We start from the raw sequence: 19,265 nt of genomic DNA, 5'->3' as shown, positions 1-19,265 counted from the left end.
AGGGATCCTGGTGAATCTGTCTATGCCGCCAGGGATTACAGATAGATGTGCTGCTGATTTTGTTACAGTGCTCTCTTTATCAGCTGCAGAAAAGCTAGACTAGGATTTTCCTCAGCCTTAAACCCTAGACAAATGCAGAGTCTCCCGGGAAGCTCCAGGTGGGCAGGGACGCTGGCTCCCCGTTTCTGCTCTTTCCCCTCCAGCCGGCGAGGGTGTCTGGCGTCACTAGCTCGCTGGAGAAGGCTATGGGGGGCGGGCCGGCCAGCAGGGCTGCCCTCCCTGCAGTGACGTCGGGTGGGGGGAGCCTGAGGGACAACCCGTCCCTGGCTCCCTGCCTTTCCCGCCTCCTCCCAGTGCCGGGTCCTTCGGATCTTCAGGAGATGCTCCCGCCGCTGTTGCCGTCGCGGTGCACAACTCTGTTGCCCGCCAGCTCCGTCAGAGTAGCGACCTGCTGTCCAAGGACCGAGGGCGCACCCGAGCTGGGCCATGCAGCCAGGAGCGGCACCGCGGGCGGTGCTGCTGGTCACCGTGCTTGCCGGGCCCTGGGGTGCCGCTGGTCGCCTGCTGAGCGGTAAGTGTATGCTTCGGGACAGCAGCTGGTTACCCAGCCGGGTGGTTACCCAGCTAGACTGATGCACCCAAAGCACCCCAGCAGCTGCTTACTATCTTTAGTGCCCGGAGCTTTTTCCCTGGCCCTCCACGGAGTGGGTGGGGTTAGCATCCCCAGCCCAATAGTTGACACCAGCACTTCCTACTTTTAAGGCAGCAGTAGCTCTGGGCTACTGACAGCCGCTGGGGTTCCTTTGCATCCAGTAAGCTCAGAGTCTGTCCTGTACCATAATCACAGGGCTTTGGGGGAGGAACATTAGGTGGGGCGGTGGGCTAACCTGCCCCAGAAGGTGAACTTTCCACTCCCTCCCCTGAGGTAGGAGTCCCTGAGACCCCTTTAGGGCAGGCTCACCAATTCCCAGCCCTGTCCACTGGGAAATCGCGGAGATATTGGATAGGCTGCCCGTGGGAACCCTGCCTGTTATTTCGGGGGCGGATAGCCTGGAATGGGTACGGGAAAGAAGCTTAGCTGGCGCAGGACAAGCCCCGCCTGGCCCAGGGAATGACTCTCTGTTTCCTTCCTCCTGTCGTGCCCTGCCTATGCACGCAGCCTCAGCCTCGGACTTGGAGCTGAGAGGTAGGGTGCTCTGGCTTCTTGTTTTTTTCCATTTGTTCTGTATGGTTGGGGAGCAGGCAGGACTGTCCCATCTCTATCTCAGCCCCCTGGCCAAGAGAAGATGGAGGAGAATGAAACCTCCACTTCTCGATTCCCGCTTGCCAAGCTGGCTGAAAGAAACTAAAGTTGGGTTTGGGGCTGGGAGTGGGGCACCCAGGGCAAAAACGGGGGAGGGCAGTTTGGTTAGGACTGCATGTGTTCTGTCCTTAGTCTTGGGGAACAGAGGCCCTCCTGCCCTTCCCCTTCCTACCCAGGAGAAGAGAAGGACACTTCCTGAAGCCAGGGGAACCAGATGCAGCCTGGGCCTCCTTCCAGCTCCCTCTTTCTGGCATTTACCAGCTGGCTTGGGATGTGTGACGAGGCTGGACAGTACAGGAAATTGCTCTAAGGTGTTATGTTTTCCCTCGATAATCCAGCGTAGAAGAGTGAGAGCTGCCTGCAAAGTTAATTGCAGTTTACATTATGCTGATGTCCAGGTTAGAGTTCCTGGGGATCATATTTTTCTCTGCTGCCTGATTTGAAACCGTCTTTAAGAAATCACAGAAGCAGGGCTGGCCCAGTCTTCCTCCAAGGTGATATCCCAACACAGCCTCTCTGGCCAATGACCCCAGTCTCCCTGGCTTACCTTCTTGGTAAGAATATCCTGCTTCACGGGTGGAACAGTCCCATTAGTTTTTCTATTTAGCAATAGCAGAAGAATGGTAGGAAAAGAGAGAAGATGCAAAACTCTTACAACTTGGTGTTTACTGAGAATTAATCAAAGCAATGAGGGGAAAATAGAAAATACGAATTCATAAGAGCTTTCTGGATTACCTGTATGTGCTGTCTCCATTAAGCATTGAAAAGCATTTAATAGTCTGTAGTCTTTTGCCCTACATTCTGGACAGTTTGAAAATAATGAATGCTGTCCGGCTCTCTACATAGTTGCAAAACAAGTTAAGAAAATGAGAACATTCCATGAGTACTAGGAAGAGGTTCCCACACCAAAATCATTCCCTCCTCACTCTGTTGCAGAAATTCACACCCAAAGCTCACAATTTGGCCCTCTCCTGGCAAAGGCTGTGTGCTCCTGTGGGTAGGAACTGGCATTTGCTTCTGCCGCCAGCCCCTAGCACTGTGCTAGACCCAAGGTATACTCAATACACAAAGACAGAAAAAAAGACTAGTGTTCTAGTCTTTCAGGTCCAGCAAGCTTTAAGCAGCTGGATGTAAGCCAGAGTGGTGTGTGCTAGGGGAAGGTTCAGTATTCCCACCTCAGTGGAAGCCCACCCATTTATCTGAGACATTGTTCAGCCCTTCAGGTGTCAGTCAGAGGAGTCACAGCTCGGGATTCCCAGTGCAACCTAAGCCTGTGGAATGGGGAGTAGGGAGCATCTCAGTGTGATTTTGTAATTAGATCTGGGTTCTGACCAGAGCTTTGCAACTGACAGCTATGTGACCATAGCCAAATTACTTAATTCTCTCTGTCTCAGTTTTCTCTTCAGTAAAGTGGGACATGGACACTGTGTCAAGGAATTATTATGAGAGCTCAAAGAGCTAGAATGTGAGCATGTAAATATGAAAGCCCTTAGCATAGCGGGGTACGGGTAAGAGTTTGGTAAGCCTCAGCTGCAAGATAAGTACAAGGAGACTCCATGGATCTGATGTTCTGAGCTTCTTATTCCACAGACGGGGTGGATTCTCAGTCCTGCTCCTTAGGCAGAGGCTTCAGGCTGGAGGAGCCCAGGACTGACTTGAATTTGTCAGACTTATCTAAGGGATCCACCAAGCAGAGCTCACTCACTTTAAACCATACTGTCCTCCCAAGACCCCCTAGCGGCAAAAAGCTTTGTTTCTAAAACCATAATCTCCATCCACCTCTCTTGTAACAAGAAAAAATGTCTGCTTTCAAGAATCTGTAATGGAACTGAGCACAAGGTCCCTACACAATTTAAGCATTGACTAAATTCAAGTTCAAATCACTGCCTGCCCATGCTGGGTTTTAATTTGCTCTAAGAACCCTAACAACATCGTAACAGCCCCCTGATGAGTGGTGAGAATTCCTGCCCAGGGATAGCTCCATTCCCATGCCACCAAGCATGCCTGCCCTGGTATACAAGGGAGGGGTTGGAGAAGAGCACTGAAATAGGGTGAATTCTTTTTTCTCTAGGGCAGCGAGTCTGCCGAGGAGGAACACAGAGGCCTTGTTATAAAGTCATTTACTTCCACGATGCTTCCCGAAGACTGAACTTTGAGGAAGCCAAAACAGCCTGCTTGAGGGACGGGGGCCAGCTCGTCAGCATCGAGTCTGAAGCTGAGCAGAGACTGATAGAAAAGTTTATCGAAAGCCTCCTGGCATCTGATGGTGATTTCTGGATCGGGCTCAGGAGGCATGAGGAGAAAGAGAGCAATGGCACGGCCTGCCAGGACCTTTATGCTTGGACCGATGGCTGCACATCCACGTTCAGGTAAGGGTGTGGAACCACTTGACATAACTCAAAATGGAGGCAGCCTGTATGCACAGTGCAGATCAGTGGAGTGAAGGCTCTGCCAGGCAGCTCCCAGAGAGGACAGCAACACTGGAACAGGCCCAGACCAAAGCAGTGTGGCCACAGCGGTGATTCAGCCTCTATCCAGAAATACTGTATTAGTGGCACAATCTTTGCAAGGCTTGAAGTCAGTGGTTCTGGTCATCTGGCCTGTGGGCCTAGAACCCCAGTGAGATATTCAGGTCTAACAGGAGCTCAGACTCCAGATAGGGCTCCAGACTATAGGGAATTATGAGGATGGACAAGAAGTCAGCATCAGGATCTAACTGAATGCATTGGCCCAGAGGGGAACTAAAGAAGCCAATAGTTTTGCAGGATTTAGATACCCCCCTGAGTTACAGAAAATGCATTCATTTTCTACCACCCTGCCACCAGGGCAATGCCATTTGCCTTCCCTAATGAATGCAGGGGCATGGACATGCCTCAAAAATAGGTGCCTTATTCTGATGAAATGTTATCCAGGTTCCTGTGATCGCTGATGAGATACTGCCCAAACCTTCGGATAACAGTGCTGACTACAGTCCTGAGGCAGGAGAGGCTGACATCAGCAGCCTTCCTCATTTTGTGTCTCTGACTGTCAAGTGCCTCTCCTGTGCTATTCACATGCATTCTGGTGGGCTTTTATAAACAATCGATTCTCATCCTTCAGACCCACTCCCATCTGTCTATTAATATTACTCCATCCAGAGCTCCTTATCCCTAGTCTTCCATTCTTTTTGAAAAAGATTTTGCCTCCTGATCAGCTGATCCAGCTCTTCGCTTTACATGCTCTAACCTCTGATAAACTCTAGGAGCACACCAGGTAGGCTCTGGCCATTGAAGGATGTCCCCTCACCCTCTTGATCTGTCAAAGCCACCTCTGAGTGGGGCTGTGGTACAGCTGACGTCCCTCTGGAGTTGTACTCTCATCTTTCCATCCACAGCTACAGAAGGAAACTCTTCTCACTAGCTGGTAGGGGCAGTATGACCTTGGAAAGGCCCTTCCCCTTACCCCATGTCTAGGTAGCAAGTCAGGAGTTGTTTGGCAAATGGCGATTATTTCTCAGCTACAGATGATCTAGAATCCTAAGGACCTGGATTGTGATACTCTCATTGGGGCCAGTCACAAATTCTATATGGCATTATTTTTACCACTTACTTATCCTTCTAATAATAGGTCTGTTGGATCATAAGGCCCAACTGGCAAGGCCTAGACCAACACTGCCCCTGGAACCCGAAGAGGCCTACTAGATGCTGGGATTCCTTCTCCAAATTATTGTGAGATGTGATCTTTTGCCCTTTTATTTGAAAGGGGTGTTCTATTCCTTAGATCACTAGACACCCACGTCCCCTCATGATATGCCAGTCCCCTGAGTCTTCTGCCCTCCTGAGCATGTCCTTATAAAACCTGCAGTGTTCTTGCACACTTCTTGCTCAATCTGCACCATGACAGCATCAAGTTGACCACTGTGGTTTTCCACAAATGTCTAGGAAGTTAAGGCCTCTTTACAGCATATTATGACAGTAAGAAACCAATGCAGTCTTAAGGCAAGACCACAAATGGCTACCGTTACCCATCATGAAGTAATGCAACCCATTTGTGACTCTTTTCCTAGTACAGATGGAAAAGAATGTATTCACCAGATAGGCACACTAGGTGCTCAGAGCCTGTTAACCTGCACTGGCAAGATGCCATATGGCACAGCAGCTGCAATGAGGTTTCTACTTTTTTGAGTTTGTGTTACTCTAGTATCATTTTCTTCAGCATCTGGTTGGTTAGGGCAGAAGCAAGACTAGTGAATTCAATAGAGATATGACAGAGAATACCACCCTCATATTCTCTAGCTCTGTAAGGGTGAAACTCCTTTCTTTCAGCTTCCCCTGGATAAAACATTGCTTCTTCTTTAATCTTTTGGAGAGAATGAGGAAGAGTGCAGTTTCAGAGGCTCCCACTGAATCTTCTCCATTATTACAGCTTTCATTCCATAAGCTAAGGAAACAGAGCAGGACTATGCCAACTGACAAATATATCTATTCAATTCCCATGCTGAGGGACTACGGAATGACCACTGGAAGGGCCCCCTATAAGCTGGTCCCAGGCCAGAACTCCACTTAAAATCTGGCTTCAAAATGCTCTTCCTGTAGTGGGTAGTCTTGAGGATACCTCAAGTCTTCAGGTATTGATGTCAACTTGTATCCTGTGTCTTCTAGTCCTTATAATATATGGGCATTCCCTTTTTCTTGGTGGGTGGTTCTTTAATAAATGACCATAGGTCCTTCTGGGAGAAAAACAGGAAATTATTACCCTGTACACCTGCAGGGTGTTGCAGGGTCCTTCCTAAGGAGCTGGCCTCTTCTATTAGTGAGTTCCTGAAAGCTGGCTCAAGGCCAGAAACTAGATGCCAGGGATAATATCCCATCCATCCTACTGTCTGTGAAATGGACAACATAAAGCCATGAGGCCTATGGGATGGAAAAGAGGTAAGCAAGTCAAGATAGGGGATCTACCAAGAGGGTTGAAAATTGGGCTGGAGGAACTAAGAAAGGGCAGAGCCCAGCCCCAGTCAAGCCCCCAGGTGTCCAGGCACAGTGTTCAAGAAGTGCTGCAAGTTCAGCTGTTGCTCAGGCTCTTCCTCCTCCCTCCTCGCCCCCATGATTGCAGCAAAGGATCTTCCTGTTGGTGGACAGCAACACAAGACTCCATCAGAGCTGATTGGGGGGTGTTATGAGGCCATCTGTCTTTAGCTCTCTCTAAGGAAGAGCTCTAATAAGAGCTGTAGAGCAGCAAAGCCTAAATCAATTGTCCGAGCATCAAGATTGGAGGAAAAAGCTCTGTTAGGTAACCAACCAGGCAGGCAATGAATTAGCCCTGAGACAATACGTGGGCAATATGGACAGGATGCTCAGAGCAATTAGACTCTCTAGAGGACCCCAGGCTTTAAGCTGGCATGTACACATGCAATTTGGTGGAAGCACAATTTAGCTTCAAGTATCAATGGATAGTAAAACTGAGGCTGCTGAAGAAACTAGTGAGACAAAGACAAGAAATCTGGCAGTGGAGGCGGATAGTGCTCATCAGCCTGGTGAAGTGGAAACAAACAAAACACTGGGAAAGACTTCCAGTGCCTGCTACTCATGTCCACACTCAAAGGGCTGCTTTGACAGCCCCTATAATTTGAAATGTCTTGCTCATGCACTTGAATTCTCCATCTACTTCCTAGGGCTAGGGAGGCAGTTATGGCTGTTGATAAACATAAGGAGATGGGAGAAAGGCAAGCTCTGGGTAAGATAAACCATGCCTCTTCTCAGTGCATTTGATTTCTAGATGAGAAAGAGAGACACAAAATCTAGTTAGCAAAAAGCCAGAAAGAAAAGATCTCCAGACTGGCCCTGCTGGCTGCTCTTCCTCATAATTACATTACAGGCAGCAGAGGACAATCTACCCCTCCTTGCAAAGAGGTTGTAGCAAATGCCAGATGATTTACTGTGATGTGCATAGTAGACAGTGTGTGTTTCAGCTGGTTGGCAGTACTTCCTCCTAATCTCTGCATCATGTTCTGAAGCAGAATCTTCAGTTTGTGGCTCTAGGGTCCTGGGTGGGAGAAGGCTTCCAAGTCTTGGGGTATCTTTCTCCATTGTTGACCCCTTTCCTACAGGAACTGGTATGTGGATGAGCCTTCCTGCGGCAGTGAGGTCTGCGTGGTCATGTACCATCAGCCATCAGCACCTGCTGGCATCGGGGGCCCCTACAGGTTCCAATGGAATGATGACCGATGCAACATGAAAAACAATTTCATTTGCAAATATTCTGATGGTAATGAATCCTCTCCCAAGCTTATGACCAGATTTTCATCCTCTTCTCATTCCATAGGCAGCTGCTAGCTCCAAAAATATGTTATGTGGTCCCTGGAAAACTTTATGGCAACTGTGGCAATATGAAATGTCTGGAATTCTCATAAAGGGAACTGTAGTAACACCTCATGAGTGTAATTCTACCAATGTAAGGGTAGATGCTGTTTGAAGGATTGGAGAAAAGAATCTAAGTTGTGTAAGATAGAGCAAGAATTATGACAATTTCGGGAAACAAAATGTCCTGTAAGTGGACAATCACAAGTTTGTATTCTTTCCGTATGTGAGGTTGACTGTGGGTGCTTGCAATACAAAACAAAGATGAAAGGAAGCTGCCCATTGTAGCTGCAATTCTTCTAACCACCATAAGATTGTTTTCTGGGGCTTTAAGGAGTCAGAATAATGACTCCAGCTTCATTAGTTTGGGCAGACACCAGCTTTACATTCCCTTGTCATCCCGAATATATGCCTTGCAAATTCAACTGGCACTTGCCTCTAGGTTTGTTAGAGGTTTTCAAGTGGCTATGAGCCCAGTCTCGCTCTGCTAGAATGTCCCAAACTCCTCCATGATAACTGACTTGGAGCTAAACACTAAGTGATTTGTGAACTGTTCCTGAAGTTTCTCACCTTCCTAAAGAGAAATGCTTGGCCCCTATTTTGCATCCTTTCCTAACAGGAATAGAACCCTCTGTTAGATCTGGTTAGAGAGTAGATAATCCTATCATTTTTAATTGTTTGTATGTGACTGTGCAGTTGTTTGTACGCATGTTGTTTGTACGTGACTGTGCTACTAAAAGGTGTTTTTTCACCTTCTTCACCCTCTCAGAAGAACTCTTTCTAGAGACCTGGCCTCGCCCACCAAAGAGGGTTGTTTCCAGGAAAGAGGTTACAGAAACTGTAGCTGGTTTAGTGGGCCCCCTTTACTGAAGAAATGAAAGCAAGGCATTGTCACAAGCTGGTTTTCCAGCACTTGTCAACTCTCCTACTAGTGTCATGATTTAAAATGTCATACTTCTTAAACATTTTTTAAGTGTGAGATTTTGATACTTCCAAGCCTTTTATTTTTGAAATTCAAACCTGGCTTGTTTGTTTTTAAATCATATTTGTTATTACTTTCACTGAGTACCTGAATCCCAGAGGGGATTCACTCAGAGGAGTTGAGGAGGAGAGGATTATAGGGCATCTGCAGAAGGATGGGCAGACTGTGAGATGGTGGCTTGCTAAGGCCTAGCTATCATGGGACTAGCTCCTAGTCTTGAGGAGCAAGGGGACAGAATGATTAGCAGAACTTCAAGAAAACTTGGAGTCATGGCAGAGCCACCCAGGAGTGACATAGCCAGAGGATGAGCTACTATCAACCTTGGTAACTGGAAAGGGGGCAAAGAGAATAAATCCCAGGACCTCTCTCTACTTCTGCCCTCTCAATTCCTGTTTCTGCCTCCATCCATCAAGTGCAATCAGAGGCCAAAGGACAAGGGCATCCTAAGGACACCATCCATAAAGGTCAAGCCCAGGACACGGAGGACAGAATACAGGCCCAGCAGGGGCAGGGGCACATGAAGAAAAATGAGCACAGTGCCTGGACGTGACTACCCATCCTCCAGCTAAGTCTGTGCTATAAAAGAATGCACACAAGGAAACCCTGGGCTCTCTGACCTTAATTCTGAAAACTCTTGCTCCTGTCCCCTGCCCGATCCCCTTTGCCCTCTATGAAGTTCCCCCAAGAGCTCTTAATTGCTACTTCTAGTGCTTGCAACATCCTCCCCCCTTTCCCAGTCACTTCATTCTCACCTTTCGATTTCAGGCTAAATATTACCTCCTCTCATAGCAAGTAAGAGGAACATGGACTGGGCTATGAGGATGGTGATTTTTCTAGAAATGATATTATTAGGACAACTGGAAGAATATAAATAAGGTCTGCAGATCAGCTAATAGAATTATTAATGTTGATCTTTTGGTCTGTACTGTGGTTATGTATGAGCAAATAAACAGATACCATCTTTGGCTAATTTTATTAATATGGCATGAAAATTTAGTTATCTCATTTTTGTTTCTTTCTGCTACAGAGAAACCAATAGCTCCTTCTACAAGGCCAGGAGGTAAGCCTGTCATTTGAGATTTGGATTTATTTGGGCTATTTCACAGCCTCTCTTCATAGGTTCAGAACATAGGTTCTTTAAACTAGGTTATTCCATTGAAAAGCCACTGGTGTTAATTGAGACCACTGGCACAGGTATATGGCACAATAAGTAGCTCTTGAATCTAACTCTGTAGTGCTGCCTATTTCTCTCAAAGCTGAAATATGTAACAGTTACAAATTCATTAGGGGTATTACTCATCATTACTGACTCAATAAAAGGACTATTCGATCTCGTAAGATAAGAAGGAAGCCAAACTAGTGACTGATAGTTCCAGAAGTGAGTTATAGGCCTTCTCCTGGGCACTGCACTACTTCATGTCTCTTGATGCCAGTGGCCTGTTGATTGTTTCAGTACCTGATTCTTGGCAGCAAAAGTCTCATCAGGAAGAATTAAACCTCTAGGTCAGCAAATAAGCCTTAACATTTCTATGTTTATAAATGGCTCTGGTCACATAGTTGCTGCTTTTTGGTAGGATGCCAGAGAATATCTGGATTATGATGCCTTTCTCCAAGTTCTCAAGTCCATATGTTTCTCCAGGTACAGGTACAGAGCCAAGAACACCCATGCTTCCCGGAGACACATGGAAAGAAGATGCCAAAGAAACATTTGAAGAAAACAAAGGTTATGTATTGAACCTGGGAAGAGTAGATAATGGGACTCTGCATCCTAGATTACCCTACTTTGCTTTGTCCCAAAGCTACTTTAAAAAAAGCGGAGCTAATCGTGTATGTGTGACTTTGCAAAAACTGTTAAATGTTACATTGATTCATCAGTGAAACATGCAGATGGGGCTATCCTAAGACATTGGGGAGAGATCTGACTAGACAGGAAATGAAAAATCTGCATGAACACTGAGTTTCCAGAACCACCTGAAAGTTGCAGTGGGGGCTGGAGGGAAAAGGGGAATTAAAGAGAGAAAAGAAAGGAGTAAGAGATTGGATAAAGAAAACTAAGAGCAGACAGACTCGAACCAGAAGCATAACGTCCATGATTAATAGTCACTAGTGAAGCAAACAGGTAAAATGGAAAAAATGTCTAATGGGTGGTGCTAATGAACTTTCGACCTTGACTCTCGCCCTGAGTTTCAAGAGGGGTAACCTGGGTTTTTCTCATTGATCAATTTTTTGAAGTCATTTAATTTCTCTGTGCTTTCATTATTTGCATAATGAAAGTAATAGCTTTCTCACGTGCCTGAAAGCATTACTGCATCTATAAGATGAACTAGAATATTGCAATACTGCAATCCAATTTTGAGACTAGACCCTACAGGTTAAGAGCTCAGTCCCCAGCAAGACTGGCCTCATTTCAGATATCAGCTACAAGTTCAAGTTCAGAGATTCCCAGGACATCCACAATTCTGATCTACAAATCCAGAGGACACCAACAATCCCTTCAAGTTCAATAATTCACTAAAACAACTCAGAGAACTCAGAAAAACACTGAATTTATGATTATGCCTTATTATATAGGATACAAACTATGACCGGATAAGTGAAGAAACACAGAGAATAAGATCTGGGAGGGTCCTGAAAATGGGGAGCTTCTGTGTCCTCTCCCTGTGAATTCATCATCACCCTCCCGGTCCATAAGTGTGTTCACCAATCAGATAGCTCCGTTGAGCTTTGGTGTACAGAGATGTTACTGAGATGTCATTACATGACTGAGCTGATTGTTGGCCATGTAATCAAACTTGATCTCTAGATCGCGCTCCCTCCTCATCAGCCTTCATCCTGAGACATCTCCTCGGAATAAACTCTGATATGAACTTGAGCCACTCCTGAACAGCACAGTCACTACTGTCACTTGGGAAATTCCAAAGAATCTCCCTCTCAGGAACCAGAGACAAAAAAAAAAAGTCAGATTAATCGTTATCCAACAAATAAATGAAGATGCTTTTTTGAAAGAATATATATATATATATATATATATATATATATATTTAAAGGTGGGCAGTACTGAACTGCTCATTATAACTGTGATGGTATTTAAAGTGGGGTTTTATTTTAGGTTTCTGTTTGTTCTATGCTTAGTTTTAGGATTTTAGCCTCACAGTGGGGAATTAAAAGGCAATAGCATCTAGGTGTTCAGGAATTATAAACCAGTAGAAGTAGCAAAAGGAGCAGTCCTCAATCCTTGATTCCTCTCAAAAACAATTAGGGAAAATGTCTCTGGTTCTAAATCTTAAAAGACAAGGAAAAGTCAGGATGGCAGGCCTTGTTTTCTTTTGTTGTTGTTCAGGTAACATTATTTTAGAACACTGTAGGGTCACACCCTTCAGGTGTATGTTACCACACCACACCCACCACCACAGTACCCATAGTCCTCCACCACCAACCATTAGGCCTCTCCCATTTTGTCCTCCTCCCTCTCTTCTGGCAGCTTCAATTCCTCAGTAATATCTCTAGGGTTTGTTATTGGTTTGATTTTGTATGATCCTTTGTTTTGTTTCTCTGTGTTCCATGTGTAAGTGAAACCATCACTACTTATCTTTCTCCTTCTAATTTATTTCATCCCCTCCAGTTCCAAATCTTTGAGTGTTCTTCACGGTCACTGTTCACGGGCCTAGCTGAATCTACTAGTCTTAGTCAGAATCGCTGAGAAGTATCTCCAGGTTGATTCATGGGCTGTAAGTCCTGGTAATAACTGAGACTTCAGGCTTGTTTCCTTTTCCCTCCTACCCCCTTGGCCCATTGTGGGAAGTGCCCTTTATGTCTCTGGAGTGAAAGCCAGCACTAATTTGTTACAGGAAAGGAAGGGAGGAAAAGTATCTCTTTTTCTCTGAAAACAGTTGAATTAATGAAAGTTCCCTTCTGATATTTTGCAAGAGACCCCAAAATTTAAATTTCTTTAATACTTTAGATAAAGGGAGTGATAGGAGACTCATTTATTACAACTGGAAGACTTTGCTATCTGGTCCCATAGAAAGAACTCTGAAATACTCTGTGTTAATAACCTTTTTCTATACCTGTCTGGAAGCACCTGGAAACATCACCAATGCTGATCATGTGTTTTTTTCTTTTCAGGAACTACCTTGAATCTTGCCTACATCTTAATACCCAGCATCCCCCTTGCCCTTCTTCTTGTGGTCTCCACAGCTATCTGTTGGGTTTGGATCTATAGAAGGAGGCAAGTACTTCCTTCATTGTGTAAACCTCTGTGTCTTCTGAACTCTTTGAGTTTGTTTCACTAAAAGCTGTAGTAAGAGAATGTAAGAGAATGGAGACTGCAGATTGGGGAGTAATTTCTCTGTGTCTCAGGGCTTTTAGAAGTACTAAGCTTTTGTGCTAAGTTGTGATTAAGAGTATGATCTTACATTCTTTTGTTTTGTGTGGGTGTGAGATTTTGAACCATTCGAGGGGTGAAACTGTGCCATCTACTTCCTGTGTTTCCACACATCACTCAGCTCTTGGGAATGTATGTTCTCACTCAAGTCTTGTGTGAGAGAGGGAATGAATAGTGAATAATATGAAAAAGAACTGTTCCCAAGAATTCTAATAAATGTCTGAAACCGAGCCACCTAATTCAAAATGAAATAACAAAATCCTTTACAAATTTTAACTGAGCGTTCAGTGACTATGCAAGTGTAGATTGTGACAAAATCACTGCTAAGTCACCTAGAGCACCTCTATTTATGAATTACATGGGACTGCTTTGGAGGTACCCAGTTAACTTGTATTCCCCATCATGGAATACATGAAAGGAGACTGGGATTCCCACTATACAACAGGAAAACCCAGATCTAATTTAAAATTAGATTCCTTTGAATGAAAAATTTAAGATGAGCTGGTAAGATTCCAATGTAGAAGCTACATTTAATAATAACTTCCTCACAGGATTATGATAAGGACTTAAGCAGTAAATACATGCAGAATGGGCATTAGTAAACATTAGAAAATGTCAGCTATCATTACTATCATTTTTATTATTTATTTCTTTTTCATCAAAAATATTGAATTCTGTTCAAAAAAATTACAAATGTATTTTCCAGTTACTCTACAGTTCATTCTCCAGTTCCCCTTCCTTACTTTCTCTATTTAGTGCCCCACCATCATCTGGGAATATGTTTCTCTGTCTTAGGAATTTTGAACCTCTTTTGTGCCAAAGACCCTGTAGCAGTCTGGTGAAGTCCATGGAGCTCTTCCCAGAATTATATTTTTTAACGCATTAAATAAAATGCATTGGGTTACAAGGGAAGCGGTCATACATCTGCTAGTTTAACCACGCTTTCCACTCGTGAATATGTGCCACAGTACTACACATGCTTCTTTTAATAATATGTCTTTATTTAGTGGCAGTTATAGTTGCTATAATTTTGATGTAGAGTGAGCAGGACATATTTTAAGGCCTCTACATAACTTGTGATATGAGATAAAAAAAAAAAAACATCTGATTTCTGTCAGTAATCATAGCAAGGATACTACTGATCCTACTCTGGTCTATTGCCTACATTCATAATTGAAGGACAGGCTAAATTTCACTGGTGAGTTCTTTAGATGGAGTATGATTCCTCACCCAGTTCAATTCATGAATGCGCTGGGGTATCTTGGGACCCCTGTCCTATACTCTGCTAGCAGGGAGTGATAGATGCACAGCCTCTGGATGCAGCATCATTTTCTTATCTTATTTCTGCTGCAGCCCAAGGGCCTGTAAATTTAGGCAGGGAGAAAGTCCATGTATGCCTGCTGGGATGGCTCCCTCCGGCCTGCACAGGAAGCCCCAGCATGCTAGCAATCCCCTTGTCTAAAATACTCAGCCCTGGCTTTCTGTCCTCCTAGGAGATGGGAGCAGCCTGACCCCAGCACAAAGGAGCCACACACCATCTGGCCCACTGCTCACCAAGGGAACAGCCCCGACCTCGAGGTTTACAATGTTATACGAAAACAAAGTGAAGCTGACTTAGCTGAGACTCGACCAGACCTGAAGAACATTTCATTCCGAGTGTGTTCAGGAGAAGCCACACCCGATGACTTGTCTTATGACTATGACAACATGGCTGTAAACCCATCTGAAAGCGGATTCGTGACTCTGGCAAGTGTGGAGAGTGGCTTTGTGACCAATGATATTTACGAGTTCTCCCCAGAACGAATGGGGAGGAGCAAGGAGTCTGGATGGGTGGAAAATGAAATATATGGCTATTAAGGCGCCTGGGGAAAGCTTGAAGAATGGGAAAGGAAAGAGAGATAAAATTCTCCTATATGCTATCAGGAACACATGCAGATCTATGGCATTGCTCACACAGGGTCCAGGGGTACACATGTGGGTCCCACTAGTCCTTTTGGATTCCTAAGTTTGGGCCGTATTTCTCGCCCAACCTGACCTATAAGAAAGCACTTTGTCAAGAGCCTGGCACAGAGTAGAAAACAAACGTCAGCTGACTGGTTCGATCTGGCTTCCCAGGGCCTGTGCGATTGTGAGCAGGAAAAAGGTGGTAGCCCTGTGGCTTGCAAGGCCTATGACCGTGGCCTGTATTTTGCTGTCCAGGGCAGAGGACAAGATCACAAAGAGACAGAAATTACGGAATCATGGGCAGGGCTGCACATCAGCAACTCTTATCTGTTGTTTCTTTTTTTGCAAAGAAATCAAATCAAAAGCAGGAAGCAGAACTCTGGTCAGTCTGTGTCTGCAGCCCTTCCTCTGCAGTGGCCTCAGGGGACCCTTTTTTCTTTCTCCTGACAGCCATACTTAGAAATCTCCAACTCAGAAATACTTTAGAAACAAAAAATGAATTTGAGTCTCAATTCTAACCAGTTGACCGGCCCACGCTGGCTTTCCTGAGCCGGTGCTGTCGTGAGCAGAAGTAAGGTAGTAGCAAGGTGGAGGCTCACGTTCCCAGCCTTGATACTGCAAGTTCTTACATTGGTTTATGCCATGTACAGCACGCTACATCATTTTTATTAATAACATTTTATTAATAACCTTTTGTTTTAGGGAGCCAACTCATTCAAATGCTTTGGACTCAAATCCAAAGAAAAGTTTCTGGGCCTGACATCAGTCATTCATACAATGAAGGTCTATGTCATTATTTAAATCACCATCAGCCTCCCTTTATCAGCTTAGTAATCTAATTTACCCACATCTCATCTATCTTACTTTTGAATAGCTTGCCACTTTGCTTCCATATGGAGTCCTAAACTAGACAGTTAACTACGCTGGGTAAGAATAGTCTAGAATGTGGTGGGCTGTAACCATGGGCCAATTACCTGTGCGACTATGGCAAAGAATGGTGTGTAGGAAACAAAACATCATTTATACCTGCTGTGGAGAGGCAGGTTTTGTGGGGTACATTTCCAGCATAAACAGTGATCATGTGTTCTGAAGCAATAATCACTCTAAACTGCCCGAGGTCCTATTTTGTTTCAGACCTGCTGGCTCTAGGATCTTTCATCATAGCATCAGGCCACCTGTATGGCCTCCTTATCCTGTGCCCCTCTGCTTTGGCCTCTGTCCCACAACAAGTTCTTTGAGGGCAGGAATCCTACACCCCCACCTCCTACACCCAACAGAGCATAAGCTTATTTGTTGGTCAGATGAACAATTCATCTTTTAGCTTGATGGAAAACAGCCTGAGTATGTCGATTTGAAAATCTGGTTAGATTTATTTATCAAACACATAGGAGGTAACTGAATTATTTTTGCTGAAAAGCACTCCCACTGCCTAGGAAAAAGGAAGAAGCATGGTAACAGATAAACAGAAGTTGGTGAGTTGTCTTAACAACTTAATCAAGTCACTAAAAGTTGAATCGAGGACCCCTTTTTCAGCCTGCAATCAGAGTCAGCCACGAACATCTTTTTTGTGGCTGATGTGTTATCTCCATGGAGCTCACAGAGTGCTTTGTCTGTTTACACACAATCTTCCCCTGGATTTAAAGTATTCTATTTCCTTTTCCTCCTCAGAGTTACTAGCCTGAATTTATCCAACTCCATTTCTGTCTCTGACAACATTTCATTAATTTATAAACATTGGCTAAATGTTCAGTGTTTATGTTCAAATTGAACATTGATAGTTTATTCATTCAGGGGTTATTTGAAGATTGAGCGAAACTGTTTCATCCCTTAGAAGCACAGTCCCCAGCCTCTTTTCCCTTTGTGACATATACAACAGAGGAAATGAATGTACCATGTAATTCCTTAGGACTCTCTACTTAAAAGAATTTCTTGAATACCTATTATGTACCACACACCATGCTAAGATGGAACACAGTCAGTTCTCGCTAAGGCGGAAAGAAGTTGGGCACAGGCTATGTATATTTCTCAACATGGCTGCTGTAATGACCTTGTTTTATCATGTTGCTCATTCGATCACTCATCCAAGAAAAGTTTAAACACACCTTCTTGGTGTCGGGAACCGTGTATGCAAGTTGCTAGACAGTGGTAAGATTCTCTATCTCATGGAGCTTATATCCTAATGGGGAAAAGAAGACACATCAGAATACAAGAGAAGTCACTGTAATTTGAGGGTTGCTTTTTTTTTTAATTGTGTGCAGCTCTTTCTGTTGTCTTTTACTGCCCTTCTTTTCTGTTCCCGAAAATATGGATCCTGGAGATTTAGATAAATGAGAGGAAGGTAGGTATCTGTGCCCGGGGATGTGAGGGGGCGTGGTAGCTAGGAATGGGGAATCAGGAGCATGTTATACCCACATTACTTCTAAGTCATGTACCTCATGGTGGAGAGCAGACTTTAGAGAACGGTGCTCGGAAATTGCATGCCCAGAGATGGAAAAGCAACAAAAACATTGTCAAACAGTGGCCAATGGTTAGCAACTGCTAATAGTAACGTATTTTTGAATCCTGAGTTTGAACAGCAGAAACCGTGTCTAGAATGAGTCATCAAAGCAAGGGCATTAGGAGAAACCAGTTTTTCAAAATAGAATAAAACAGTTGTAGGTTTCAGAAAATTAGAGCTGTTAAATATATACTATCATAGAATGTGTATGCAAGAGTTTTCTATGGTGGGTTATATGTTTTAATCAGAAAAAACTAGATCTTGTCAGTAGTTCAGAGTTTGGACTGTTCTGCCCTTGTTTTTTACTCATGTGCTTTGTGTTTGGCTCAAAGCACATCAAGCAGAATTCATAATAGCTGCACTGTTCTGGCACAAGTAGGAGGCAAACCCGTGAGCGCTGAACGTAAAGCAACTTTTGCTAACTTTAATTGTCTTCACCACTAGATGGCAATGTTAGGTTAGCAAAATTTTTTTTCTTAATTGCTCATTAGTTTCTAACAAGTAATTTCTGCCACTATAAGGCTAGGGAAAGTAAAAATAATAGGAGAAATAAGATGGTACAGTGAAGCTGTTAAAAATCCTGTGTTCTGGAAGTAAGAGTGTCTATGTTCTAAATCGTGTGTCTGCTACTCAGTGGTTGAGCAATCTTGAACAAGCTATCAGACTATTTAGACCCCAATTTCTTCATCTTTAAAATGAGGATAACATTAAGTACTTAACAAAATACATGAAAAACACTGGCACATGTTGAATCATGTCGTCCAAAATTCATAGTTAGGCTAAAGTCCTACCCAGTACCGCAAAATGTGACCACTTTTCATGCTAGGTCATTGCAGACCTAATTAGTAACTTGAATAGTATTCAGTAGGTCCTAATCCAAGGACTGATATCCCTACAAAAGAAGGAGACCAGGACAAATGATAGGCACATAGGGATGATATCCTGCGATGAGGATGGCAGAAACTGGGGGGGTTGGGGGGGTTGGAGATGCAAGGAATGCCAGAGATTGCTGGTACATTACCAGAAACTAGGCAACAGGCCTGAAATGGAATCTTGCTGGCAGTGCTCAGAGGGAACCCTGCCAACACCTTGATCTTGGACTTCCAGCCCTGAGATCTGTGAGACAATACATTTCTGGTGTTTAAGCAACCCCGGCTGTGGTATTTTATTATTACTGTTGGAGGAAACACAGCATGTGATAAGTACAAATTAATATTAGCTGTTATTACCCCTGTACACTTTAATCTAATTGTACTGAGGCAGCAATAATTTGTAGCATTTCGACTGTCAATTAAAGAACATTTTCCAGCTATGTGGCCTTATATACCCTCTCCCACCCCCACCACCACAAATGTGACACTCTGCAGAGCAACACAGGGCAAAACTCTCAGCAGCTGGGGGGATTTACATGAACAGGGGACCTGCTAACAATGAGAACAGGAGGTTTTTCCATGCCTGAAGAGGCTCCCACAGAGGCTACTTGACCCCTGGTAGGGGGAGTATTTAGAGCCTCCAGATGCTGTTTGGTGCCCTTAGACCACATGCTGTCAAGGTGTTAGTTCTTATTACCAGAGGGACCTCCTACTGATTGAAAGGTTGGATTTAATAACCTGTAAACTCGCTCTTTAGCTCAGTGTGAATTTCAGTCATGTTTCTTTGACTCTGAAGAAACCAGTAAAATAAAGGGGACAAAGAGCTTGGTACTAGTTTCTTTCTTTGTCTTTGCTAGGACCTAGAATCTCTCAGAGCTGATTTTATTAAAGGCTGAGATCAGTTAGGTAAGATTAATGCTGAGGTGCTGCCCCCATCCCCACCCCCAC

General features: G+C 44.3%; 1 protein-coding gene across 2 annotated transcripts; it reads left to right on the top strand.

Moving 5' to 3' along the window:
• The first annotated feature begins 372 nt into the window (after nucleotides 1-372).
• Nucleotides 373-19,145, top strand: LAYN (layilin). Of its 2 annotated transcripts, XM_012729936.1 has the most exons (8): nucleotides 373-571; nucleotides 1,160-1,186; nucleotides 3,375-3,672; nucleotides 7,389-7,546; nucleotides 9,648-9,680; nucleotides 10,260-10,343; nucleotides 12,746-12,848; nucleotides 14,498-19,145. In XM_012729936.1, exons 1-8 carry the CDS (start codon nucleotides 487-489, stop codon nucleotides 14,859-14,861), a joined length of 1,152 nt encoding a protein of 383 aa, XP_012585390.1. In that variant the 5' UTR covers nucleotides 373-486; the 3' UTR covers nucleotides 14,862-19,145. The 2 variants fall into 2 exon arrangements, with proteins under 2 accessions (XP_012585390.1, XP_004688903.1); XM_004688846.2 differs by lacking the exon at nucleotides 1,160-1,186.
• Nucleotides 19,146-19,265: the final 120 nt, after the last annotated feature.

Source organism: Condylura cristata, unplaced genomic scaffold, assembly GCF_000260355.1.
Source record: "Condylura cristata isolate star-nosed mole 26May11 unplaced genomic scaffold, ConCri1.0 scaffold00025, whole genome shotgun sequence".
Lineage (NCBI taxonomy): Eukaryota > Metazoa > Chordata > Mammalia > Eulipotyphla > Talpidae > Condylura > Condylura cristata.
The sequence above is the reverse complement of the archived record's forward strand: the minus strand, read 5'-3'. Positions and strand labels throughout refer to the sequence as shown.

Coding starts and splice junctions, on each gene's coding strand:
- LAYN (XM_012729936.1), top strand. CDS start 487: ATGCAGCCAGGAGCGGCACCGCGGGCGGTGCTGCTGGTCACCGTGCTT. Junction 1,187..3,374: donor CTCGGACTTGGAGCTGAGAG/GTAGGGTGCTCT, acceptor TTTTTTCTCTAG/GGCAGCGAGTCTGCCGAGGA. Junction 10,344..12,745: donor AACATTTGAAGAAAACAAAG/GTTATGTATTGA, acceptor TTTTCTTTTCAG/GAACTACCTTGAATCTTGCC.